Below are 27,791 nucleotides of genomic sequence, written 5' to 3' on the forward strand. Positions count from 1 at the left end.
CCCTCAAATCAAAGTGTGTCATAATGAGAATCGTTACAATGAAATGTTTAAACTGATTGGTGTGGTTTTCTTTCATACAGGGAGAGGAAGTGATTCTGAATCTGATTTGCCACATCGAAAGTTGCCAGATGTGAAAAAGGACGATATGTCTGCAAGGCGGACATCCTACGGAGAACCCAAATCAGTTGTGCCTTTTAACCAATACCTCCCCAATAAGAATAACCAGACTGCCTATATTCCGGCTCCTCTCAGGAAGAAGAAAGCTGAACGTGAGGAGTACAGAAAAAGTTGGAGTACTGCTACTTCACCATTAGGAGAGAGACCTTTCAGGTAAGGTCTTGGCAATATCCTCAGAGTATCAAATCCTGTTCCGCCAAGGCACCTCCAGCTGACAAATGCATCCCTCGGTCACACATGGCCAGTACATGGTTCTGATTTGTCTTATTCTTGCTTGCTTATGTGCTAGACAACAATTGTATGGTGTGAAGCTTGCCTTGGAACATTATGGAAACAACAATGCTAGGCCTGATTTATAGAAACATTGCTAGAGAATTTCTCAGTGAATGTTACGATACTTATATGGTGTTTTCAGCTTCTTTTAATTTAACAAAATAATTTTATTTTATGCCACTACAGTGCAACTTAGCTGAAACCAGAGAATTGGTGCCAATATTCTAAAATTCTGTGAATGTTGTCCTCATTTGTATGCTTTGTCTCCTCAAATCCCTCCATCCTTCCATACATATAGCAGAGTAACTGCCACAGTAACCCAGCCATATGTCCAGAAGGCTTGTAAAAACAGGCTTTCAGGAATACAACAGAAAGTGTCCCCAGTATGCACACCTCCTCACACAACTGGAACTGCATAAAAGAGGAAGACAGAATAGGACTGGTATGTAAACATCCACAGGGACATGGAGACTTTTGGACTATTTAAAACACACTGAAGGCATGTCTTCCTCAAGGTGGTCTGCATTTTTAAAAGTCTTTTGACATCAACATGGTTAAATCTAGGTAAAATGAATTACCAGTATATTCAGATTAAGTTGAATTTATTTCCCATTGAACATACTGATTTTGATGGGAATTAATTTTAACAGAGGCACCAACTCTGGACCAAATCTGACCTGTCCATGTGCATAAAATGTGAATGCAACCTCTTTCAGGCCACATCTGTACATCAAAGTAGTAGGACTGCTCTTTTTCTTTAATACATGCACATGAAATCAACTACAATTGCCTAGGTTTCATTTTAAATTGATGCTGGAAATAATGATCTGCTCTGCACCATCAGAAGTAGCAGCAGCTCAGGAAATGGAAACATGTTTTGTAATTGTCTGCCCTATATAACAATAGCAAAACCCATCCTGAAACCATAGAAGAAGAGCAAAGCGAGGTACTGGTACGATCTGAAGAGGACTTCTTGGGCTGCACCGATTCCACTGCAACTCCTCTGGTGAAGCCTGCTCAGACAGATATGGCTCAAGAAGATCCCTTACATCAGTCTCCTACACATTCTGCAAACAAAACAGCAGGGCCCAGAAATAATGAAAAAGATCCTCAGGAGATCAGGAAGTTAAGAAGGCTTGAGCAGGCTGGTATTAAGATCATGCCAGCAGCACAGCGCTATGGCAGCAGGTTAGCTGCATGCCGTGGGACTTGGTGTGCACATGCATCATGCTTTGAGCATTTGTTCTTTTCAATTTGGTGTAACCCTCTTAACACTTTTTAATAGCCTAATAAATGTAATTTTCTGTCTACAATTTGTTACAAACGTTAAAAAAGAACGTTTGGAATTGAGGAGATGTGTATTGTCATGTTGTCAATGTGTGTGTTGCAAAAAAGTAGTTACATTACTATTTATCTTGACTGAAAAACAGTTTTACTTTCTAAGTGTTGTGATCGCTTAACAACTTCTAAATCTCCAGTTTCCTTGCGTTGACTGGACTGTGCTTTCATTTGTATTAAACGGATCTGTGGTGTGTAGTTGCATTGACTAATTTAAAACGCAAATTGTGGAAATACACTGCCCAAGCATGCAAACACCATTGTGATTAAGAAGAAGAAGGTGGACACTGATTTGGGGTTTAACATTTTCTCACAGCCTTAGTGATTATGAACAGTTAACAAAAGAGCAATTGGAATGAGTAAATATGGGGTGGGAGGGCATTCTTATATGTCATTTTGCTAAAGGATTTGGCATGGCCATGCTTGTCACAAATTTCTCTGATACCACGCTCATGGTGGAATCTTCTGATTATGGTAGAGCCAAATGCCTGACTGTAAAGTTAGAATTAGAATAGATCCATTCTTAATAGCTACTCACTATGTACTGATCAGTCTCTACTCTGCCATAGTTCACCTAACAAAGAGGCTAGGCCAGTGCTTCTTAAACTATCTGATGCGGCTGACTGGCAATTTTTTCCAGTGCACAAAAGACTAGATTTATGCCATATTATTGTTGTATTCACATTGTTTCCTGGAAACTGGTCACTGGAGGGGTGATAGTTTACAGAACAAAGGCTGCCTGTAGGCTGCCAACCTGAGTAGCACAGGACTAGTCAGCATGAGAAAAGCTATTATACAGACTGCCTTGTCTTTAGTATCAGAGAAGACCTGGTCATTGAGGATGTCATGATCATCATGACTATCTATATATTCCTTGTCTAGCAATGGCCAGGAAGCCTGGCGGTTGTGTTATGTGCACCTTAAATCTTATGATATCCAGGAAGTTTCCCATATTCTGGGAGACCTGGCTGCTTCTTATAGAAGTGGGAGGATGATGCTTCCATCCCCATCTTCTGGACCTTTATTGATTGTGTAGAAGAGTGAATTCCAGCAGGTATTGCATGTCATGCAACCAGATAACAGGAGCTGTTTCCAGTTATCATGACCTATTCTAGATGGTCATGTTAATGTGTGTCTGGTATCCTTACCCAACATGCATAATTACTAACTAGGCCTCGCACAGTTAAAATTCATTCCCTGGTGGTAGCATACCTTGTTTCAGAATTATAGATTAAGTACTGTAGGCTAATCTTATAAGGTTAAAGGATATGGGTTGATTTATGATTTCTGTTTATTTTTTTACATTTGAAAAGTCTAGCTTATTTGTAACTGTTTGAAACTCATACAAATTGATAAGTTTGTTTATGTACCATCTGGTACAGGATATGACGAAGCTAGTGAGATGGTGTGAGGGAATGCCCATTAGAGGTACAGTATTCATATTATCATTAGGAGTATATTCTTTGTGCAATATCTGATGATGCATTTCATGTTTGGTACAGATGCAGATGTACTGAAAATAAGGTACAGATTGTTTAAAATATTATGTATAAAATTAACTTCAGGTTATGTGTATACGTGTATACCAAACATAAATGGATTGCATATTTAGACTTGGGTCCCATCTCTAAGATATCTCATTATGTATATGCAAATATTCCAAATCTAAAAAACTCCAAAATCCAAAACACTTCTGGTCTCAAGTATTTTGGATGCTGGAGTCTCAACCTATAGTGGAACAACATATAATGCATAGCTTATTGTGAATCATGCTGCCATGCATACATCCCTTACATCCCTTTTCTCCTCTACAACAGACATATAATCCAGACCAGATTTCATTTAGCCTAAAGATAGACCTTTCTCAATTCAGATCTAGTTTCAGTAATAGAGTATTGGCCAACTTGAGCAAACAACTAGAAGCATGTGTGGGTTACCCAAGTCAATAGTATGATGGAGTTGCGACTTGTGCAACTTGTTTTCTTTTCATGGAAGTGGAAGCTGTAATATTGCTAGACTTCATAATTTAAACATCATGCAGTCACCCTGCTGTATCCACAGATTCCTTAGCCACAGATTCAAATAGCTATGGCTTGAATATATTAAAATACATACAGTGGGTCTGTGATATCCACTGGGGTTTGGTTCCAACCCCCCACCCCACCCATGGATACCAAAACCTGTGGATACTCAAGTCCCATCCAATACAATGGCATAGTTGGCGTCCTTTATATAAAATGTCAAAATCAAGGTTTGCTGCTTGGAATTTGTATATTTTTTAATATTTTCAATCCATGAATGCTCAAATCTGTGGACAAAAAAAACCCATGACTATGGAGGGTCAACTGTGTATAAATTCCAAACAGCAAGCCTTGACTGCCATTTTTTAAATAAAGGCTACCATTTTACTACGCCATTGTATTTAATGGAACTTGAGCATCCACAGATTTTGGTATCCGCCGGGGTGGGGGTGGGGGGTTGTCGGTGTTCTGTAAACCAAAGGCCCACTGTACTACTCATCCACTAGACTGAGTTATTGATGCTAGAAGCTCTAGAATGTCATTTGGACCAGCCCTTAAGTGGCTTTCATACCATCTCTTACTAGTCCAGTAACAAAGCTTTGAAAAGTAGATACTGACAACAAGAGTTTAAATGGGGAAGATATGGACACCCATGTTTTACCTGTGAAGTGTAGAAAGAAGCAAGAGTTGCCCATACTTCTTCTGACATGGCGTATTTGTCACGTGCAAGGTGCTTCTGTAAATGGTTTTTACTTTATTAGATAATGCTGCAGGTAGTAAAATAGGACTTCTGTTATCAACAGAATGCGTTAGTCTTACATGTGAAACTTGGGTGTGAAAACATTGTTGTCTCTCACATCCTGATTATTTTAAGATGATCCATGAAATTGTTTAGACTAGAAGAAAAACAGTGAATTCACATTTGGGTTCCTGAGTTCATTATTTCTTGGCCAGCAGTATTATGTTGAATAAAATATGTTTAGCATATGTGTTTGAAAAAGGTTAGTGATCTTTGGCCGTTAGGCACGGCTCCAGTCTTCAAGGTTCCTCTTCAAAGGCACAAACACATGTGGACAAGTACATTGTTTAGCCAAGCGCAGCAGAGGAGGTCTGACATCATCTTATCGGCAAAGATCTTCATGTTCTTTTCTCAAGGACATCTTGCTCAACATCTGCCCTAAGGAATAATTTCCTTTTCCATTTTCCTTTGATTCATTCCCTATATGTCAACTAAGGGTTTTTTTGTTTTGTTTTTTAAGATAGTGGTAAAAAGAAGGGAATGTCTTTGGAGAAGCAATCCCACCTGAAGTACATTCACTACCCCACAGATCAGGGAGCTACCAGCGGCCACTTCCTTAACACTTCATGGTAGAATTCAAAGAGTTAGCCATGTTAGTCTGTAGAATCATTATGTAGAGAGATCTTGTAGCACCTTTGAGACTAAGAGGTTGGCAACATGAGCTTTCATAGACTGAAGTATGCACCTGAGGAAGTAAACTTCAATCAACAAAAGGTCATGCTGCCAGCTCCTTTCTTTCAGTTAGTCTCAAAGGTGGTACATTTACACTTCATGTCAATGAAGTGGCAAACCCAGAGTTTCCTTCCAGAAACTATAGTAATAGTAACAATAATAATCATCTAGATCTGTGATTTTTTTCATGCATGCTTCTTAGATAGGCATGTTATGAGCCTTTCAGTATCTGAAAGGCTATAATGCAGAAGGTGGAGCATGTTGCTATAATTGCATCCTAGACTATTAATCATGTTTAAACTGGATTTGATGGCACCTCTACTTAGTGGGTTTTTGCTCATCTCTTTTGCAGACATATCCTTGTTCCTAAGATAGAAAAGAGAAACAGAACTCAAACTAATGCAGTCACCTTCATTCTTACCTCAGTCATAATTTCTGTTGTGAAATAATAACCTCTGACATGAAACTTTTTAGTCACTTTTGGTGGGTGACCACTATGACGCCTGGTCTCCCTGTGGCAAGTTAACAAAGAAAGATATCAAATGTATTGCTAATTAAAAAATAAAATAAAAAAACACCCGTGTGGAAATAGCTCTTGTTCAGTTCTGCATCTGCTTTTAGAAATGAGCAATATTGTAGTTGAAAATAAATTGTGTGCATTTATTTTGTCTTAGTGCTCAGGGGTACATTGGTGGACTTATTTTTGTTTATAATAACTGCAATACTGCAGTGGTAAAATTCTTGTCAGGTTGTCTGTCCCAACCTAAATATTTTGAAGGATATGAAGATGATCTTCTCGCCCCGCCCCCTGTGAATATGCCCTATTACTGGCTTTATTGTAGAGATGGAAAGAGGAGGGGGGATTATTTTAAAATACTATATTAAAAGGCTTAGAAGGAAGAGAAAATTAAACACGTGGCCAGAACCTATTTTGATTTCTCGGCAGTCTGTCCCGGGCCATAAGTACCTTTTGTAAATGGTGTAATGAGTCATTCTTATGAGTATCTGTTCCAGAATTAAATTAGTAAATAAAGATCCAGCACAGGGATGGTGAATCTATTACTGTTTTTACATCCACCTCTTCTGCAGAGGTTCTCGATTGTACAGGAATTCTGCCAATGTTGAACTTCTGTTAGGAACAGGATACAGAACCTGGATAGTTCATGTATAACCTAAAGCAGCTATGGGAGGAATGGCTGTAAAACTTTCCATGATCTGGATCTTTATTTACTACTTTAGTGGATCCCTTACCCCTGTGGGAACAGATCCATCAGCCACCCCTGATCGGACACTACTAACCAGACATGCATGGAATTCCTTATTTTGCAGCATGGGATCCTAAATTATAGATATTTCTTCTAAACTAATAGCACTTACAAACTTTTTTTGGCTTAAAAAAATACCGAGACATGTTTTGTCTTTCTCCATTTCATATTGAATTTTCTATTTTGATTTTACTGGGTGTCAGTCAAAAGCACATCTCTGAAAAGTGTGAGCTTACTCCAGACATCATCCTTCGCAAAGAAAACCCCTTTATGTTGTGCTATCAAGAAAAAGATTCTGGCTCTGAAGATGAACGAGATGAGAAAATTCCTGACATACAGAAAGATGACTTTGCAATACGCAGAGCAAGGTTAAACCAACCCAAACTTACACTGCCATTTAACCATTACTTTCTTGGATCCTATGTAAACAAAGAGCAAGGTAAAGTGGAAGAAGGAAAGAAACAAAGGAAAAAAGAGGAAAGTTCAAGGTGTGATCATCTACTTATTTCTGTCTTGTTTAGTTTTAAGTAATATGATCTTGTTCTCTTTCCTTATTTACATGTTTGTAAATTGAAGTTGAAAGGCTAGGTCAGAGTGTGGCCTGTTAAATTGGAAAGAGCGATTTGCAGGTGTGCTGAATTGAAAAGATTTCATCAGGTGTTGGTTTTCCCTTTGTAAGTTCCAGCTTTAAGAAAGGTGCACCAGAACTAAAGCTGCAATTTACAACATTCCCATGACAAGTGTTCTGGGCTAAGAGCATAAAATAAGAGCACAAAAACCTGTGTGTACCAGTAGAAGCAACCCATGGGACTAAAAGAAAGCCTTGGGAATGTAGGCTCAAAGTTTTGGGACTGTAGATCCAAACCTATTTTTACTGTCTCTGGGTAGTCTGTTATCTTAAAGCAAGTTTGTGGGAGGAAGGTTGGGGTGGCATATTTGTGTCACTTTAACTGTGGGGCTGAATAGGAAATGTAGAGGATAAATTTGTTTCAGCTCTCTAGTCACCATAAATGATACAAAGGAAGGGGATACACAAGAGGCTCCTGAATAGTTTCCCAATATTTTACTGATTTTATTTTTATCCTTATTTTTCACTGAAAAGCAGCATCAAAGGCAGCAGCCTGAAACTATGGGGAGGGAGGAAGAAGAGGAGGGGTACACATGTGCCATGACTGTTTAAGCCTTTCATATCTTACTGTTTTCCCTCACAACATTATTTCCCTATTGCCATCTTTTTCCCTTTCATTGATCCTGGTTAAAGTTGTAGGACATTTTGAGGAGGAGAACAGTTAGAAGCCAGTTCTCACAATTCTTCCATATTTCTCTAACACGTTTATCACACTAGTGAGATTCCACGGGAAAACGAGAATTAAACTAGATTTAAACCAAAGAAAACCGAGAAATGCCCAAAGTTTATCACACGGTGTTGCAGTTAACATGAAATAATGTGAAGTTAATTCAAATGCAAAGCGGAGAACACTGGCAGGTTTTACTTTCAGAACAACCCAAAAGTAAAAAAGCTGCCATTTTTCTCTGCTTTGTGTTTGGATTAACTTCACGTTATTTCACTTGGGCAGTCCCTAGTGTGATAAACTAACCGAATTTGCAAGTTTGGTTTAAATTCAAATGTACTATAAATCATGTTTAACTCCCGTTTTCCTGCGGGATGTCCCCTAGTGTGACAAAGCTCTTAGTTGAAGTTGAGTATTTCCTACATGTTGCAAGAAAACACTTGCTTTCCCAAGATGTTTTCCACCAAGTTATCAGCTCCTCTTCTAAATATGGTTCGGCACCTGTTAATTTTATTAGTAATTTTAACAAAACATCAGCTCTGTTCAGCTTTCAGTCTTTGCGCGAGTTCCTGAGTAGTTTTACAACATCTAGATTGAGTTCCAGATTTAATGGTGGGGCTGGTGGCTGTATTAAAAAACATGCGAGGATGTTGGGGCAAAAGCCCATGAAACATGCAGTTTCCTGAACCTGGGGAAGCTATATTTCTTCTCTCACTTTTTTCTGCATTCATGTTGAACTGGTAGCATGATAAACAACTCTACGAACAGAAGTGAAGAAAATTTAACTCATTGGAGAGATGGATCCAGCTCTTGTAGCCAAGCGTAAATGGACATAGGCAGCCAGTAATAGTAAAGTTGTAAAAGTTTATTCGGTCATTGACCAGCAAACAGTAATAGTATTTTGCTTAGCATTCACTTTAGGAAGTGAAAGCAGTTGTAGGAAATCTGCTTTAGGAAGTCAGTTGTATTAAGTGTAATTCAGCTATTCCAGTTGCCATTTTCCATATCTATGCAACCAGACCAATGTCCATTTGTATCAAGTAGCTCATTGCAGTATAGTGTCTGGTTTGTGGCAATAATATGACAACCAACATTTATAGTCTGTGTCTAATAAATAAGTAATGTCTTGGAATAGGTTTTGAAGGATGTATCACAATTCTCAGACACTGTCAGCATCCATGATGGCTAAATACTTGGCAGCAGCAAAAAGCCCCAAGAAATGTTATATTTGGAAACAAAACTTTAATTCACGACAGTATAGGAAGTGGACATCCTTACTGTCAAAATGAGAAAATGATAATTAATTAAACTTTGCTTACCCAAATGCATGAATGGAGTTATTTATTCAGTCTACTAATGTGCAGATTGTCTATAGAGAACACAGCTGGTTGGCTCCAGAAGATGTCATGGTCAGGCATTTGCCAGATCAGGACCAAGCTCACCACCCTAAAGCACCACTATTCCAACTGAAAGGTCAAAAGCAAGATGAGCTGTTAAATTTTCATTCTCATCCCTTCCTATTACAACTTAAAAGGGCCCACTGATGGTGCCCTGCTGCCAGTAGTGAGTGGTTTAGTCATGCAAGGCATTCTTGATGTCTCACACTGGTTCATACCAGCCACTAACCAGTTATGATGGACTTCAAATAGATTTTTGCTGGTCCCCTCCCATCCACTCTCATTTCAAGCTTCAACTTACCTTGTTTGCTTTGGACTCCAGTATTGGTGTGCTATTTATCACTGTCTAGCCCGACAAAACTTCTGTCTATCTTGCTGTTTTTGAAATATGCATTACATTAGTGGAAAGAAGGTACATATGACAACATTATCTGAAGCCAAACCATGCCTGCCATCTCGAGATGACGAATCTGAAGAGAAAGATCAAGGAAAAGTTCCTGACATTGAGAGAGATGATCTGGCTAGGCGAAAAACTCAGGCTAATCCCTCCCAACTAGACTTGTCAGTTTTTGTGAAAGCTTCTATAACACAAGCAGATAAAGCGATCTGGGACCGACTAAAAGTTTCAGGGAAGTCCAGGTATGTTTTCATAATGGAAGGAAGACTTACGCTTCATGTTGCTTCCCAAGTCGTCTTGCTACTACTCTGGTGGCATTTAGGAAGATTGCTTTTAGCTTTTAAAAATGAATGCTAAGCAGCAATTCTTGCATGTGCTCTGTTAATCCCAGGTGTGTGCAGGCATATTGCTGTGATGAAGCAAATTCTCCATCTTGTGGAGTAAGGTCCAATAGTAATTCATAGGCCTTTTTTCAAAAAAAATTATTTTCTACTAGTGCTCTGTGGGTATGGGCTTTGTGTTTCTTTGATGATTTCAGGGTGCTAATCTTCCTATGAAAAAACAAAGGAAGTACTGTTTTCTTCCCCACACAGTTAAAAATAGCAGCATGGCCCTCCTCTTTGAGGCATTTTGCACAATCCTTTTGATCACATCTGTACAGGAACCAGGAATAGCCCTTATCGTAGTTCTTAACTATGAAATAAAGAATGTAATGCTTTTTCCCCTTGACGTTCAGACATAAGTTTCCATTTTGGGCTTCCCTTTTCTTGGCATGCCCATGCAGGAAGCAGCTGTTACAACAGGACTTGTTAGCTCTGACCAGCTAAGAAGATAGCTCTCTGCTAGTTTCAATAGAAGAACTGGAGTACAATCAGTAAAAGTTTACCAAGCATAAATAAATTTCTGATGGAGCCATATGTATTCCCTAGATTTCCAAGGGGCATTACGCCATCACTTGTCACCAAACTGCTGCTACTGCTTCTGTCTGATTTTTTTAAATAAATGTTTGTGGCTCAGTTTTTGCAATGTTGCTTAAATTAATTTTTCCCCAGTCTTGGGAAGAATAATTCCTTTCATACTATACCAAAGTTTAGTGGTTTGATAATGCTGTGTGTGTGTGTGTGTTGACATCTTTGATTTATTGCATTACCTTTTAATGAAATATTTGGTTTTTCTTTAGTCTCCCAATATGTTCTTATGCACTTTTCTTTCTTTCTTTGTCCATTGATTTCTTGGTTGTTAGTGATGAGGAGTCCACAGACACTCAAGATTCATTGCTGTCCTCTGAAATGACAGTGGAATCTGCCAATCATAACAGTTTTGCAAGCCACAAAGTGCAAACATACAAGAAAGCTACCAGCCCCAAGCAGAGGTTTGTGCACTTTGGGCCAGTGACAGAAATTGAACACCAAAAATGGGAGCAGATTTCCATTACTAGTGCTATGCCTGAAAACGAAATGGAAGAGACAGCTAATATGAAAAATACTGGGACTCTTGAGGCACCAAGTAGAACTTCATCTTCAGTTTCTGTGAGCCCTGAAAAGTCCATTGCTCACACTGATGAAGTGCACAGGCCTCATGCTAATTCCAGGTATTCATTTGTTGCACAGAAAAGGGTAATAAATATATCAGTGGAAAGTGCAATTGCTAGGTTCACAGTCAGTGTTTATATGTGCCTTCTGTATTCTCATAGAACAATAAGCTACAGTTCAGTTTCCTCCTCCTGCACCAGTACAGCTGCTAAACCAACAAGAAACTGAAAGCTCAGTGCGTCATCCAAATGAGACATCCTAGCTTACATTCTCTTAGCAAGCCAGTAATACAAAGCAAGATTTGTTCTTGATTTACAAATCCTAGCTTGCTTTGGAATTGTAAACTAAGAATCTCCAGTTTGAATGATACTATGAGCTTCCAGTTTCTGCTTAGTTTAGTGCTGAGAAAGTAAACCAGATTGCAGATCATTCAACCCTAGGAATGTCCTGTCTGACTCTCTATTTTCTAGAATCCTGGCTTTTTCTTCTGGTTGGTGTGAGCATGCAGAAGTCCTCCCCTACAAAGATGGGAGCAAGTATTACCCAAAGTGTTTTCTGAATCTAAACAATATTGAGACTTTGTATATAGAAATGGCTTAAATGGATATAGCTTGAAAAGAAAGCCTGGGTGAAAGGGGAGACCTGGATATGACTAATATGGTGATTTGTACAGCTTTTGTTAAGAATTGTTTGTGCACACATGTAGCTGTGTGTGCACATGCCCACACATCTGGAATTGCAGTTTAAATAAATCAACATCCCCAGAATCTCGAAGTTTCTTGCATGCATTGTGCACTGATCTCCTACCTGTGGAGCAACAACAAGGACCAAGGTTGGCTGGTGAAGCCCCATGATGTTCCCTTTTTCAGTTGCTGCTTTCTGCCTCTCAGTCTCAGAATCGTACTAAACTGCCCAGTACTAGGAGCAAGAAAAATATGTGTGTCCTTCTCCATCAAGAGAAAACTCCTAATAATTTTATTGCAACCTTTTCAGTAAGGGATGGTCAAATCACCCTAGAGTCTTCCCTTTCTGATCAGTATTTACCCAGACTTTTCAGGGCCCTCTTGGTTCAGCTTGCTGCCTTTGGAAATTTGGAAAGCTTCATTTTATGTTCTGCCGCTCCTTCATCTGAAGTGGTAGCATAGCGTTTACTTCAGTTGCTGGCAGTACATTACAGAGCTTCATTCTTCTCTTGAAGACAGCTGGTTTTTAAAAAGTTTTTTTCCTTCTTTTTGGCATCTTTTGAAGCGTGTATATTAAAAGTGCTCTCCGTTTTTCTTTCTGGGGTGTAAAAAATACTTCTGTCTTCTGCAGAGCCCAGCACAAGGGCCAGAATTTACATTTATTTGACTTTCCTTTATCTAATCAGACTGCTGTCATTGCAAGAATTGCCAGTTGGTAGCTACTATTAAGAGAAACTTAGATGTTCATTTTGAAAGATAAGATGAATAAATCAAGGTCTTGTCTTAGCGCTTTCATATGGTTCTCATTGCCTGTCTTCTTTTCTCTTTTCTTCCCATCTTGTACTGTTAGTGAAATACTGTTGTCCAAGGTGGATAAGCATAATTCCTCTGTTCCGGATGTTTCTGGTATTTCTCAGAAGCAGATACCTAGCAGCTTAAGTGAATGGAATGAAAGCAGTGAAGAAGAATTGGATGAGACTTTCCCAGATATTGAAAGAGATGACATGCTGGCTAGAAGATTTGGAACTTTTCAGAAATCTACTAGCCCAATTCGCACAACTTGCCCTCCCATTTCAGTAGTCAGTAGTCGTCCTCCACTGAAACAGGAACACAATGTTACTCTGTGCAGAGAGTGGAAGACTCCACAGAAAGTAGAAAGGTCAGAAACTGGCAACCAGTTTTCATGGGTTTCTTAGATCTGCTTTGCATGTCATACTAATTGTGCATTAGATTATTCTACTTTTAAACAAAGTGAAAAAAATTCTAATACTTGCCAATAAAAACATCTACTTGGCTGCTGTTTAACAGAAGAAGAAAATAAATGTGATGAAGTCTTAGAAAGCAGGAGAAAGTGAGAAAGTAATCGAATTTTCTAACATCTACACTATAGGAAGATTTTGACTTCAGGGTTTAAGATTAAAAAGAGTTTCATAATTATAACGTGGCAGTGAAATGGGTGGGCTAATAAGTGTGAAGTTTTTATTAGTGACCTTTTAAAAGGTCTCTAAAATGGTATTAGACTGTCAGAACGTATCTGGTGTACTTCTGGATTTTTTTTATTTAGCTGTGTGGTGGCAATGATAGCGATTATTATACCCCATGGGAGGACAAAATATACAGAAAATCTCCTCCTCCTAATTTTCCTGGCTGTGGGAGGGATGCTTTGGTGGTTTTTATGTGCTTGCATATCTTGTGTATGTGTTTATACATTATGAATTATTTCCAGCACCTTTAAAAACAACTGGTTTTTATTTTAGCAGAAACTTTCATGGCTATAAACCCACTTTTTCAGATGCAGTAAAAAGTGATATTAAAGCCTCAGGTTATAAAGTATAGTCAGCCTTCCATGGATTAAAGCATCCGCTGATTGAAAATATTCCCCCAAAATATAAATTCCAAAAAGCAAACCTTGATTTTGCCATTTTATATAAGAGAGACCATTTTACTATGCCATTGTATTTAATGGGACTTGAGCATCCACAGATTTTGCTATCCACAGGGAGTCCTGGAACCAAATCCCATCAGATACCAAGGCCCCACTGTATGTTTATACAGTTGTGGGAGAGATATAGAATGTAACGGGACTAAAAAGATGCAAATCATTTCCCATGCCCTAAATTTTCAGAGGCATGGATGAAGTGATACTGGTATTTTAGATTTCTGTAACCTCACACTACACTATCACTATGTACTACACCTGAAGACATGGGTCTGTAGCCACAAAAGCTCATGCTAAAATAAAAATCAGTTAATCTTAAAGGTGCTGCTACATTCCATTCTCACCAGCTCCTTTTTTTATGCTGCAAGAAACTAACATGGATACTTCTTTGAAAACTTCCATAATCAAGCTTCTGTCAATAGAATATGAAATGATATCAGGATAATACCTGAAATCTTTTTATTTTGTCTATTTGGAGTTTCCCCAAAGGAGTTTAGAATGTCTCCTATAAGATTCATGACTCCCACCTGTCATTGATGTGCCACCCAGGCTAAGGCCTGCTTATCTTGAGCCTTGTAACAACACATCCTAGGCCCTCGGAATATCTACTGGGCTTTATAGTAGAACAATTGTGTGCAGTTGATAGGCAGCTATATTTTCCTCCTTGGCCTTCCGTTGTCTTCATAATAACGGTACCCCAATTGCCTTAGCAGAACACTAACTGGCATGATGCAGTGCGAACACAGAGTGCCTTCACCTGCTTCCCTAAGTTTGGTTCTAACGTGTGAAAATAACCGTGGAAAGTCAAAAGATCAAGATGAGCCCAAAAACACTACACCAGGAGAGAGACTGTCACTTAAAAATACAGGGAAAGATGACATGATGGTGAGAAGAACCAGAGCTTTTCTGAAGCAGACTGGACCAAGTGTTAAACAGTTCCTCCCAGTTCCTTTCTCAAAGCAGCAGAATGGTGAGGAAGCAGCTAAGGAGCTTGTAAAGACTGAACAGAAAGTGAAGAGGTCAGAAGGCTATTTTGTGGTCTTTCATTTCAGCAGTAATTTTCACAGAAGCGCAAGATACCTATATTTATTTCTGCTGCAGCCTTCAGTCTCCTTTTGATTAGCCAAACTTGTGAATAGTGGTTGACTATTGGAAATGTTTCCAGAATAGGCAAGGAAGATTAACCAAAATTGTTTTTAATTTCCTTCTACTTTGGATTGTGCATGGCTTACATAGGCATATATAGATAGCTGAATTGTACTTTTTTCATGTGTTTGAAACATGTATGGGCTTGCAAAGCCCAGATGTACAGGTTTTTTCCTGTTCTATATAAAATTTCCATTTAGAGGATATACAGTTGAAATCTTATCTTCTGATACTAAGAACTATTTTTTTCCTTGAGAGTAACATTTGGGGGGGGGGGTGAACCCCAATTTCTGAACTATCCAGACCTGCCAATCGTGGATATTTTTCTACTTTACTGGGGTACATCTACAACGGTACTGTAGAGATAATGTAGTTGGACACCACTTTAACTGTCATGGCTCCATTTTATAAAATCCTGGGATTTGTAGTTTTGTGAAGCACCAGCACTCTTTGGTAGAGAAGGCTAAAGACCTTGTAAAACTATACATCTCAGGATTCTAGGATGAAGCTGCAACACTTAAAGTGATGTCAAACTGCATTATTTTGCCAGTGTGAATGCACCCTACAAGGGATCATTCAACTGATCATGTGAAGTGATAGTGTATATGTTGCTTGAAACCATAATAAATAGTTTCTGGTCAGGGATGGCAATGCAATGGGTACTTTTGTTCTGTTGGGGGAATATTTATCTAAATTATTTGGATAAATGGGAGCACTGTTTACAAAAAGCTGTGCCATTCAAGAAATGTTTTTAAAAGTATATAAAATGAAGTTGAACAGTTATGACATCCAGATAATGGAGGGCAGAGAGTGAGGAAAAGATTTGTGATTGAGTCCTGAAGTTTTTATACAGACTGAAAAAATGCAAAGGGAGTTGCTTATGAAACTGTTTATCTGGCCCAGTCATAAACAAGCTCAGAGCAGGTCATGTTGCCGCCATGCTCACTTGGCAACAGTGCTACCAGCATGCAGTCAGGTAGTAATGAATATCAAATACCAAATATTATCTTTGATGAAATAGAATAGACAGGTTCTCTGTGTGTTTGAGTGGGAGCACAGATCTACAAATACTAACAAATGTGATGGGTCTTCAGAGTTAACTATGCTGGTTTTGTGACATAATTTCACTCATTTGCTTCCTCACTGGAGGTGTGTGCAGTGGGCATGTACCATTTGTATCATTGCAATCTAAAACAGAAATTACCTTTTTAGTGTTACTGTGACAGATTCAGTGGTCACTGAAAATCATCCAAGGCCTTGTGCGGAAACACCTGAAAGGCTTGTAGTGAATCCTGAGCATCAGCTGGAAGAAGATAAATTCAGTTTCCCTGGTGAAATTCAAGAGGATATGTCTTCTGATGCACATAAGAATGTGCTCGACCCTGAATCAGTCAGACCTGAAAATTCATCTGAGTTACAGGAAGTTTTTGAGAACAGCAAAGAAGTTGTGTCCCAAGAAAATAAACCAATACAAATGTGAGCTACTGTGTGGTCCAGAAGTAAACTCCTATGTGGACTTGTACAGCATGTTTGTGCATGCATGTTGGGCGCAAGCAGATTCTGCTCTTGCCTGATTTATTTGATTGTGAATTAACAGTTGTGCACAGTGGTCATGAGCCTTTGAACTAATAAAATCTTTTGCAAAAAGTCAGTTTTCATTTTCTTTCCCAAAGCTGTGGGAAGGGGCGGGGCAGACAGATGTTGGCAAGGATACTTTGAGAAGTTCACAAGGAATGCCAATGACTACAATTTTTCCTGGGGATTCAAAATTTTATTTCCGTCAAATGAAGTGGAAGCATGGATTTACAGGTTGCACAGTCTGTCAAGAGTAAAGCATGTATGTATTCACTTACAGGAAAGTGTGGTGAGGGTTCTAACACATCTTAATTTCTCTTTTTAGAATCTGGATTATGCACAATGTAACATGTATACAGTGACTACATGTGTGGCTCACCTCATAAAACTAGCTTTTTATATCAGCTGTTATGAATAACTACTTCCTTCAGTCAGTTCATGGTGTGGTTCACTACCAGGTGTTTCGAATTTAAAAAGCATGTTTTAAAAAGTTTTTAAAACTCATTGTTGCTCTGATAGGAGTAATTAAAGTTTATCTCATATGCAATGCTCTGAAATTTCCAGTGCTCTTTCAGTCCTCATGGTTGCTGAAGATGTTTGCCTTCAAATGAAAATCAATCTGCTTTTGTGACACCCCCCCCCCTTTCTTCCTTTCCTCACTCCCACTGCAGTTCATGCACCCTCTTTTCCCCTGTTAAACCTCTCTAATTTTATATTTGGTTTTATAGATTCGGCTCCAGAACTCCTGTGTCTGATGACGCAGAGTAAGTTGTCGTGTGCTCTCATTGGGTTGCATTAAACAATTTAAGCTGCATGCTTTTCATACTTACTACTAATTTAAAATTCAGTTGTTGCCCCATGATTACTTTTCATTGTTCTGGTGCAGAGCTGTTTGAAATCTATGTGCTTTGACATAACTCTGCAGTGGTATGTGCTTTGTTGCATTAAAGTAATAACTTTTCTGAAAGCAGTAAAGCATGTTGCTGTTGCTGCAAAAGCTGGCCTCTGCTAATTTGTGATGTGTTCTTTTAAAGCTCTGTGGGCTCTATGGAGCCACTTCTCTGATACAATAAGTAAAAAGAACTCTAAATGCAACTGCAGAGTTCTTGTATGAGTGTATCTTGTCTGACTCACAGCTGGTTGAAATTCAGAAGCCTTGCCGGATTGCTGGCAGAGTCTTGTGTTTCTTTCACCAACTTTTTAAAGTGTTTCCTTAAAAGTCACCTCACTAGGGTCGCATTTGGAAGGAGTAGGAAATAGAATTGGTTTCAGCTTTTCTCTTCCTGCCATTTTCTTCACTTGAAACATCTTTTTTCAATCTACTTTTCCCCTTGGAAGAACAAATGTGACCATAGAGTAATGGGTCCCAAACTTTGGTTCTCCAGGTGTTTTGGACTTCAACTTCCAGAAACCTTAGCCAGCTTGGGCAATCATGAATTCTGGGTGCTAAAGTTTAAAACATCTGAATGGCCAAAGTTTGGAAACTACTACCATAGAGTAATAACTCCTCCTAAAGTGGTACCCTTCAGATGTTTTGGACTGCCCTGTCAGCCTCAAACAGTGTGAACAGTAGTGATATAATCTAATGGTCACCCAGTAAGAGGGGACTGCCTTAGAAAATCATAGGTTTGGCAACTGGATTTGGATATTTGTAACTGCCTACATTCCTAACCCAGCTCACATTTTGTTACGAGGCTCATTGGTTTTCTGTCCTTGCACTTAAAGATTTATTTCATGAGAGTAATATGACTCGAGTAAATTAATTTTTACTATACATTAGTAATATGACTTATTTGCACATAAATTCTGCTCTTATGTGTTTATAATGTTCCAAAGAAAACTGTTAAACCCTGTTTTTTCCATTTTAAATAACCTAGAGGTTTCCTTGTTTTCCAGTAATATGGTATCATTTTAGAGGATTAGTATTTACGAGCAAATGAAAAACAAGAATAAAAATCTATTTCAGTATTCCTACAACCAATTGATATTTGCATAATTCTAAGGAATATGTATTTAATTGCAACAATAGCAACAACCCTTAGGAATTGCTAGAAATGTGTATTACAAAAATCACATCTGTGAGCTGGAATAATATGGGTTATTTCCAAGGCATAATTCAGGTAATTCTGAACAGTTTCCACTCTTTAAAGTAGGACCCTTACTTTGCACGCCTACTGTGTGGTAGTCAGCAGCATAATACAAGCTGGCACATGGCAGAGGGCAACAGCGATACATTTGGATTTAATTTGTACATCCTTTATCTTTGTGATTTCTCAGATGGAATCACTGTAATCATCACATGATAAGCAGCTGAACTTTTGTTGTTCTTGTTAGAGATCCCTAGCCTTCCCCTACTCACAAAAGTTTGATTCTCGGGGGTCTTTGTGAAACGATTCCTAAAACAGTTTATACCATTGGTATGGCCATGCCCAGCTGTGTGAAGACAGAAGCTCTGTTGTGGCTTCTCAAACCAGTGCTTCTAGCATAGCTTAACCTTTTTGTACCCAAATCAAAATTAGTAGTTTATTTTTCTTCTTTTTTGAACCAGTTTTGTCCACTTTGACAGTGACTGGAGGTTGGAAAATAACATTCCTGCTTCACTTCTATTCAAAGTGACACTTCTATTTGAAATGAATATTACTTTCGTTCATTTAACAACTCTGTCTTGACTTTAGGATTTCCCCTAAAGCTTGGTCTAAAAGATGACTTGTGACACTTATTTAATACTTTTTTACTCTCTACGACACTGCATATTATTATTATTATTATTATTATTATTATTATTATTATTATTATTGCCCTTTCCCCAGGACTCAAAGGAGCTTATAACAGGTTTAAAAACACATTGTTAAAAATTCACAAGATATAAAAGTTAAAACAAGATTAAACAATCAAAAATTTAAAACCAGATTAAAGCACATATCATTAGACACATACACACAAAGACACACCAGCGCAACAATTACCAGATCCAGTGTATTTTTAGGTGACACGGGCCTTATATAGTCACTCATCAGATGCCTGTCGAAACAGAAAAGTCTTTGCTTGTTGGGAGGTACCAGTCTAACATCCCTAGGTAGAGAGTTCCAGAGCCTTCGGGAAGCCACTGAGAAGACTTCAGAGCTTTTATTCAACCACATATTCATAATTGACTCTCAAATCCTTAATATTCACTTTCCTTCATAAATCAGTTGTTCAGCTGATATACTGTGTAACTGCGTAAACTGTGTTAATAGAGAACTAGCAACAATAACTTAAACAGATTTTACATGATTATCAATAACTGAGAGCAATCTTTTCATTTTATAATTTTCAGACATTAACAGGTGCTGTTGTATGTGGTATTTTTACTCAGTGAATTAGACTATTTAGTGGGATCGGGTATACAATCACTGCTTTGGAACATTTAGGCTGACAATCCATTTTACATATGGAATGTGACCAATGCAAAACAGCAGTTTAGTATCTTCTCTCCATAACGTCTAGAGAGTAAAAATGGCACACGTTTTGTCTGACTTAAAGTATAGAGATAGGAGGAGTTGCAGGACTTCTGTATGGGATATTAACTGTAATACTAATTCCAGCCCCATTCTTCAGTCTCTCCCCTATTTTTATCCTGGTTTTTATTCTTTTAAGCTGTAATAAATTTGTACCAAACAAGCACAGCTAAGTCTACTGATATGAGAGAGGGGCTGTTCACGAACAAACAGAGTCCTTGAATGAATTCAGTATCCAAGTGATGTGTCAGCAGTTCAGGAAGTCCTTTTGAATAGCTATGTTGACAGTCTCATTTTGATTTTAATCAGTCTTTTTATTGGTGTTGGTTTTGTTACGGTGGATTTTAATTCCAGTTGGCATTATTGGTTTTCTGATTTAATTTTGTGTTTTATATTTTGTAAGTGTCTTTTTTAAATTGCTGAGAAGTTTTTATAAATAAATATATCTTACAAATTGAAAAGAAGAGGGAGCCTGTAGCTGCTACCATAGTTGGTTTTGTGCTATGGTTGCTAAGCTACTTGTACTGATCTTGCTAGTCTCCTTGAATTAATATTAATCACCATGGCCATTACCTCAGACACACTTTGGCTCAAAGATGGAACTAAGGGTGTATCCATACTGCAGAACTAAAGCAGTTTCTCACCACTTTAACAGCCATGGCTACTCTGGGATCTGTAGTTTAGTGGTCTGTCAGAGATCTCTGGGGCCTCAGCAAATTATAAATCCTAGGATTCTGTAGGATAGAGTCATGCGGTTAAAGTTGTGTCAGACTTCTTTAATTCTGCAGTATGGATACACCTTTAGACATACAAAAATATTGGGGATACTATTAAAACCAGCAGCCCTATCGATAGTTCCTCTCTAGGTTAAATTACCCTATGTCCTGATGATAATACAGCATGCATTTCCAGTGGTGGATGAATTTACTTTGTAAAATGCAGTTCTGCCTTGAAATAAACTGACAGTAGGAAGAAAAAAACAAATCGGGCCAAATTGTATCAATTACCTGTAAAAAATGTTTGACTACAGATGTCCTTTGGAAAGTAGTGTTCAATATGACAATACCTTAGAAAAGCTTTAGGGTGATTCATCAGCCCTCTGACTACTTGCAAGAAAATACCCCTGACTGTGTGTGCCTAACAGTGGGAACTCTTTATTGTCATGACCCCTTTCTACCATATCACAATGTGACTGGCCAGTAGCCATAATGAAATTCCATCTGGATATTCCACCAGAGCATTTAAGGTCATCTAACAAGAGCCGTTCCCATCACAGTCACAAATGAGCCTGATTTGCTTGGTTTCGTTTATGAAATGTTTCTCATGTTTTCATCAAAAGGCAACCAAAAATATGGTGCACATTCCATATATGTGATCTTGAAGAAAATAACCCAACTGCACTTGTATCTGTTTGTACAATGCACTGTGCTTGTGACATTTTATTTTGTCTAACGCTAATAACTTGCCTCTCGCTTCATCATGCAAAACAGAATATTGTGAAACAAAACATGCCTTTTGTTCATCATGTAATTATACACTAATAAATATTAGTGGTACTTTGGGGTTTTTATTGTTAACAAATTAACAATAAAGTCATATGACCATTTGCTCTGCATGTGCACTCGACTGGGTTGGCTCTCACAGCTTTTTTGGCATTAAAACCTACAATATGGGCTAATATGTACCTCAGCTCTCTCTGAAGTGACACATCCAGAAAACGGAATATCAGAAAGCTTCATGCAGAGTATTTCATCATCATTTCATGTCTGAAACTTAGATAAGTGGTTTCAAATGCTCTGCCTTTGGAGGATACACTTCCATTGTATTACAGGGGATTCTGGGTCATATTCTTGGAAACATGTTTTGTTCATATGGACCACAACCCAATCCTGTCAAGTCTCATTGGCCTGGTTCATTTGATAATTCCAGGCTTCATAAATAATTATTTGTCAGCAAGTACTTCTTTCAGATTATTCCTTCCTTTCCTCAGGACTCCTTCCTTTCTTCTCTCTAACTCTGTCATGCATCAGCTACAGCACAAAGATTGTGGCTTATATTAAGTCAGGATCTTCCCAGTGGTGTCACTAGGGTTGGCGTCACCAGGTGTTGGTAACTCATGGTGTCACCCATTGCCCTTTCCCCATATCACACCATACAGAAGCTTTAGTAATGTTTTCTGTGCTAATGTTACTTATAAATCATAATTCCTATATATCACTGAATGTAATGGTAATACTTGTGATATAAACAACTAACAAAATTAAAATTATGTCTTTTTAAATTACATACAGCTTAAATATATTTTATGTACAGTGGTCCCTTCTTTTACATGGAGGATCTGTTCTGGACCCCCCCCCCCCGCATAAAAGAATTTCCGTGTATGCTTGAGCCCCCATTAGAAGTAATGGAGCTTGTGCTCGCAGCGATACAATGCAGTGCCGCACAGCAGCATGTACGACATTACTCCTTCCGGCATGCGGCACTGCTTCTTCCGTTGTGGCTTTCAGCGTATGCTGAAAGCTGTGTATAATGCTCCCATGTATGACACAGGTGCACTGTACATAGTTTCATTTGGTTGGTTAAAGTGAAAATTTGGAAAGGTGTGGTTTTTTAAAAAAGAATTTTAAAAAATTAATTAAAAATATATTTTTTAAAAAGAATTTAATTAAAAAAAAAACTGGGCTCTCCCCTCTCTCCTCCCACTGAGACTCACACCACCTCATCAGCATTTTAAAGGGATGTAGGTGAATGCCACAGTAGTGTAACCCATCCCCTTTGAGTACCACCTGGTGCAATCCACCCCACCTAGCCCATTGGTGACACCCCTGTGTACTCCATTAAAGATGTACCTGGGAACTCTAGATTAATGTTGGTTAACAAACGAGGAAAAATAATATGAATTAACCTAGAATGGCCTAAAAGTAAAATGTAGCCAAAACCACATTTCCCATTCCCTTTGACTGCAAGGTGTAGTTGGGTGACCTGTCCATCAGGATTCCTTCTATTACTGAACCTTTCATTGAGAAGGCCTGAGAAATGTCCAAAAGTAAGAAGATCTGCCATAACCACAGTATTAAAACAGTTTCCTTAATGTGTTCCCCACTACCCCATATTAAACAAGTGACAGCTGAATCAGGTACTGTACAGGACTTTTGTTGAATTCATATTAGTTGTGAAGTTTAAAAAAAGCAGCTTTGGACATACCTCCAATTCTTCTCTTTCGCAGCATTACTGGCATGCACCATAAGTAGCCAGTTTGCATGTGCTTTGGTATAGCTAGTGCTTAGCGCTACACATACCCGGCCAAGGCTTTGGATGCACCTCCAAAAGCATCTCCAGTTCCCTGATTTTTCAAAAGTTTCCTCAGGACCAAATGTGTTTAAGTTTGCTCTAGCACCCTCCTGTGGCTGAAATATTCAGGGCCTGCGCGTTGATAATAAACAGCTCCCTTACTTATTGATAAACCCTTTTTGCTTTCCATTTCAGGAGCGTGAGCATGTTTGACATGAGATGTGTGGATGAGGCTACTGTGATACAGCCACACAGCAAAGCACGCCATGAGAAGCTGCAGACTATTCACCACCAGCTGAAGGAAGATGAAGATAGATGGCAAGATGTGAGTTAAAAGTTCATAGAGTTGTTGTGACGTAGCTGCAAGCCTACATAACAAAGTCTGTTTTCCATATTATTTTTAAAAAAACAGGTCACTGTTCAGTACCATTATCCACTAAGCTGGGTTTATTCAGTTGTTTTACAGTATAATCTGATCAAGTGGTACTGAAACAAACCATTTTTCAGAGTAACAGAGGAACTCCTTTTGAATAAGTTGTCAATTTTGTTACATCTCTTTCTCATTCTTATTTTGATATAATTGCAGAAATGGGAAAGAAGAGATAGTGTGGAATGGTAGACCAAAAATTGAATAAGCAGGAAAACCTGAGGTCAAATCTCCATTCAGCCTTGGTGCACACTTGTTGCATCAGTGAAATAGTAAAACCAACAAAGAGGTCTTTTCTTCAAATTGTACCTTTCCCATTATTAAGTGGGCATTCTTGAGCCACTCCGTTCCCACTGGCTGCCATTTGAAGATAATGGAGTTTATCACATGAGGGATGGGACATCATTGTCCCATCCCTGTTCCATCTTTCCCACCTGATCACAGGAAGGACTTTCACATATGACCCACATTTAACCCGGCAGTGAGGTGTGAGTGAGAGTGATTGCACAAATCACTTTTACATTACAGCCAGCTGGAAAGTGTTTTCAGCCATCAGCTAAAAGCACTTTCAGTCGTCATTTGCAGTCTTTTGTATTAATGGAAAAACCCATTAATACCATGATATCTGAAAGCGTTTTCAGATGATGGTTAAAAGTGCTATTCAGCAGACTGCAGTGTGAAAGTGATTTACGCACTCACTGGACGGGATAGCGATCCCATCTCTATCCCATCCTCCTTGTGATAATCTCATATGTCTCTGTCCCTACACACTGTAGTTTGGAGATTATTAGGATACTGACCTAGGTAAGAAACTCATGAAGTATCTTGGATATTTCAAAACAGTGTACAGATGTAGATATGTAAGGCCTATCCTGTCATATGCCCTTCTATCTCTTTCTCTCATACATAAATTCAGCACCGGTTGTGTGGAAATAGACCACTAACTAGTGTAGTAGCCAATACTGCCCCCTTGGAACCAGCTATTGTCCTTCTAACATGCTGCCAAAATTCAGTGACAAATTAAGCTGCCATATTTCAGTGGGAAACCCCCATTCAAAGCAAACATTTAACTTGCTTTAAATGGATTTTTCCTAATTTGCTGCTGAAATTTGATGACAAAACACTAGAAGTCATTTAACATAATCAAGCTTTCCTGGTTCAGTAGTGAAAATCCAACAGTGTGATTTGGGGAGTCTTTGAGGGCCATACAGCAGTCTTCGGGGCCACATGCAGCCCACAGGCCATGTGTTGCCCACCTCTATTCTAGATAAACCCAAAAAATGATGCTGATGCCATTGTTATAACTCTTAGGGATCTCCACAACCCAATAGTTGAAGATCATGTTTCCGCACAGAGTTGTAGACTGGTAGTGCTGTGCATGCTAGTTATGATTCCCCCTCTTTTTGTTCTTCCTCCTGTAGGATTTAGCCCGGTGGAAGAGTCGACGGAGAAGTGCTTCACAGGACTTACTGAAAAAAGAAGCCGAAAGAAAGAAGATGGAAAGGTTACTAACTGGAGCTGAGGGAGCCGGTGAGCGAAGGAAGAGCATCAAGACTTACAGAGAAATTGTGGAAGAGAAGTAAGTTCTTTTAATAAAAGACAGGGGGAAAGGAGACAGGACAAATGTGGTCAGAGGTACCAGGGTTTGTAGCTGTCATTCTTGTTTTTTAAAAAAATATATCAAACATGTTTTTGTTATCCTGGACTATTTGCTAGCAGTTCCTGGCAACAGATGAGACTTTATTCCTACCATCCAATTGTTTCTTCTTCTTTTTTAAAATTCTGAAACACTTTTTTTAAGTGCATTTTTTTAAAAAAAAAATCCAAAGTGTATGTGTGTATCTCCGTAGGTTGTGTTGTTTTGGGGGTTTTGCTGCTGCTGTTGTTGTTTTTACACTCTGAAAATGATCTTATTGAGAGGTAGGTTGCAGTATTTGCATGCTGGATGGCTTCAAAATAGATGGTGGGAAAGATAAAGACAGTTCTTTCAGCCTCCTCGCCCCCTTTTCTTCTTTTTTATTTTTTGTTTTAAAAATAGGAGATTATCACACCCAAATTTACCATAGTTAAAGCCGGTAAAAAGCTCTAGAGGCGCAAAGGTGTGATAGCTGGTTGCACTTCTGAAGCATCAGTGAAGCATCCTCTCTCCTCAGCAAAGCGTTCGCAGAGTAGCCATTTCTTCATAATAGAAGTTTCCGTTATGAAGAAATGGCTGCTCCGTGAATGCTTTGACAACAGGAGAGGAGAAGGGACACTTCAGTGATGCTTCAGAAGCGCAACCAGCTATCACACCTTCTGAAGCTTTTGACCGGCATTTTAACTACAATAAACTTGTTATGATAATCTCCACAGAGTTATAACATCATAGTACATGAGAGAATTAATGAAATATCATTTTTGAATTGAAATACTGTTTTGCTATTTCACTGATGCACGACAAACCTGAAGACTAACCAAGAAAATTCAAAAACATATGAACACACTTCAGCCTCACCATACCATGCCCCCAGTTTGAAAAACCTTCTAGTGAGGACCACAGAAATCACGACTTCAAGCACACCCAACCACTCAAAACAAAACACCCAGAAACGAGATATACAAGATAATCGTGCGTATCGAGCACATAGACCCCATTCAAATAAGTTCTGAAAAATGTTAGGAATGCTTTTAAATCTTCCCATCCTTAACAAAAAAAAAGGTGTCTCAACATATTGAGGTTTCCAAGTGTGAAAATAGTCAGCTGCTCTAAAATTTATTTTTCATGTCAGAACATTTTTGTGAAAAATTCATTTGTACAAAGAATCTTTTAAAAATAAGTATGTCTTTATAAAAGGCTTCATTTTCTGTGCAAACCACTTTCCCCTCAAAAATAGAAATCTCGAAACTTTGCAAAATCATCAGAAAATACACAAAACCTCTCACAATCTCACCTAGCAGGGAAAAAACTTTGGAAATTACTCATCTTGCCTACGAGTAAGAAGTTGTTGAAGATTTTTATCCCTAGTCTTTACACAAAAAGAGGCACGTGAGAGAAGGGAGCAACATCTGGCTGCCTCCACCATCTTACCTTACCTGGCTCTGATAATAATTTAATTAATTTGTTAATTAAATTATTAATTTAATTAATAATTAATTAATTATAATAATAAGAAAATTGCTTAAAGCTGCAGAGCACATTGAACTACTTCCCCTGTATTCTGTGTTAATAGGGAACAGAACTGGGCCTCAGACTTGGCCTTAGGTCATCACTGTGCAGGAGCTGGTCCTCTGAATCTCATGAGGGCAGTGTAATCTCAGCCAGATGAACAAACAACCTTCCATCTGCTTCACTATGCCAAGTGATAAGGAGGACTTTACTACACACTTGTGGTACAGATTCATGTAATATGATCCTCAGTTCACTAGGTTCCATAATCAGAAGAATCACACAGGACAGCTTTATCAAGATGGTATTACTTTAGGTTGCAGTTATGTGTGTGTATGTGTGTATCCATGTGCACCTGGAGACAGGGTCGGTTGCTTGTTTGAATGGCCCTTCACAGAGGGAAAATACATTTATGTATAAAACTAGCATATCAGGGGAAATTATTTATCCTAAATATTTTTCTTAATGTTAAAGTATGTTGTTAAGGATGTGAAAATCTCTTTCTCAATTTTTCTGAGATTTTCTGAATCCCATCTGCATTTTCTTGTTGTCCTTGTTTCATATTGGGTTGCATTGTCTTTTCTTCCTGTACTGAATTTCCTTCACATTTATATTACATTCTTCTTTGTACATGTATTTGTGAAATTGAGCTAATTTATACAACTTTCCTTTTGGCTAAACTGTCTTTCTGCTTCTCAATCATATGCATCTTAACAGTTTCCATTTTAAAATATGCACCTTATTTTGTGCTGTTTCTCATACATGCCCTGTAAGCCTTACAGATCTGCAAATGCATATCAATGTGTGCATTTTCTCACAGTAGGTCTCATGAGATATGAAATTCCTATTTGTGTGTGTGTGTGTGTGTGATTGAGTTCAGTGAAATTTCTTTCCATCCCTAGTGTGCAGGATGTATTTTACATTG

The 27,791-nt window shown here is 38.5% G+C and overlaps 1 protein-coding gene across 10 annotated transcripts in view; it reads left to right on the forward strand.

Annotated features, from left to right (window-relative positions):
• LIMCH1 (LIM and calponin homology domains 1) overlaps nt 1-27,791 on the forward strand; it is a 240,122-nt gene that overhangs the window by 173,369 nt on the left and 38,962 nt on the right. For 8 of the 10 annotated variants that reach the window (XM_089525164.1, XM_089525162.1, XM_089525160.1 and 5 more), the window contains 11 exons: nt 81-330; nt 1,357-1,638; nt 6,749-7,033; nt 9,637-9,873; nt 10,875-11,222; nt 12,697-13,005; nt 14,499-14,804; nt 16,144-16,407; nt 17,235-17,270; nt 23,490-23,619; nt 25,143-25,300. In XM_089525164.1, coding sequence (XP_089381290.1) covers nt 81-330; nt 1,357-1,638; nt 6,749-7,033; nt 9,637-9,873; nt 10,875-11,222; nt 12,697-13,005; nt 14,499-14,804; nt 16,144-16,407; nt 17,235-17,270; nt 23,490-23,619; nt 25,143-25,300 — 2,605 coding nt within the window. The remainder of the gene's footprint in view (nt 1-80; nt 331-1,356; nt 1,639-6,748; nt 7,034-9,636; nt 9,874-10,874; nt 11,223-12,696; nt 13,006-14,498; nt 14,805-16,143; nt 16,408-17,234; nt 17,271-23,489; nt 23,620-25,142; nt 25,301-27,791) is intronic. The other 2 variants (XM_089525165.1, XM_089525166.1) reach the window with 2 other exon arrangements.

This window comes from Sceloporus occidentalis, unplaced genomic scaffold, assembly GCF_023333645.1.
Source record: "Sceloporus occidentalis isolate IW3139 unplaced genomic scaffold, rSceOcc1.0.p SCAF_5, whole genome shotgun sequence".
In the NCBI taxonomy this organism is placed as follows: Eukaryota; Metazoa; Chordata; class Lepidosauria; order Squamata; family Phrynosomatidae; genus Sceloporus; species Sceloporus occidentalis.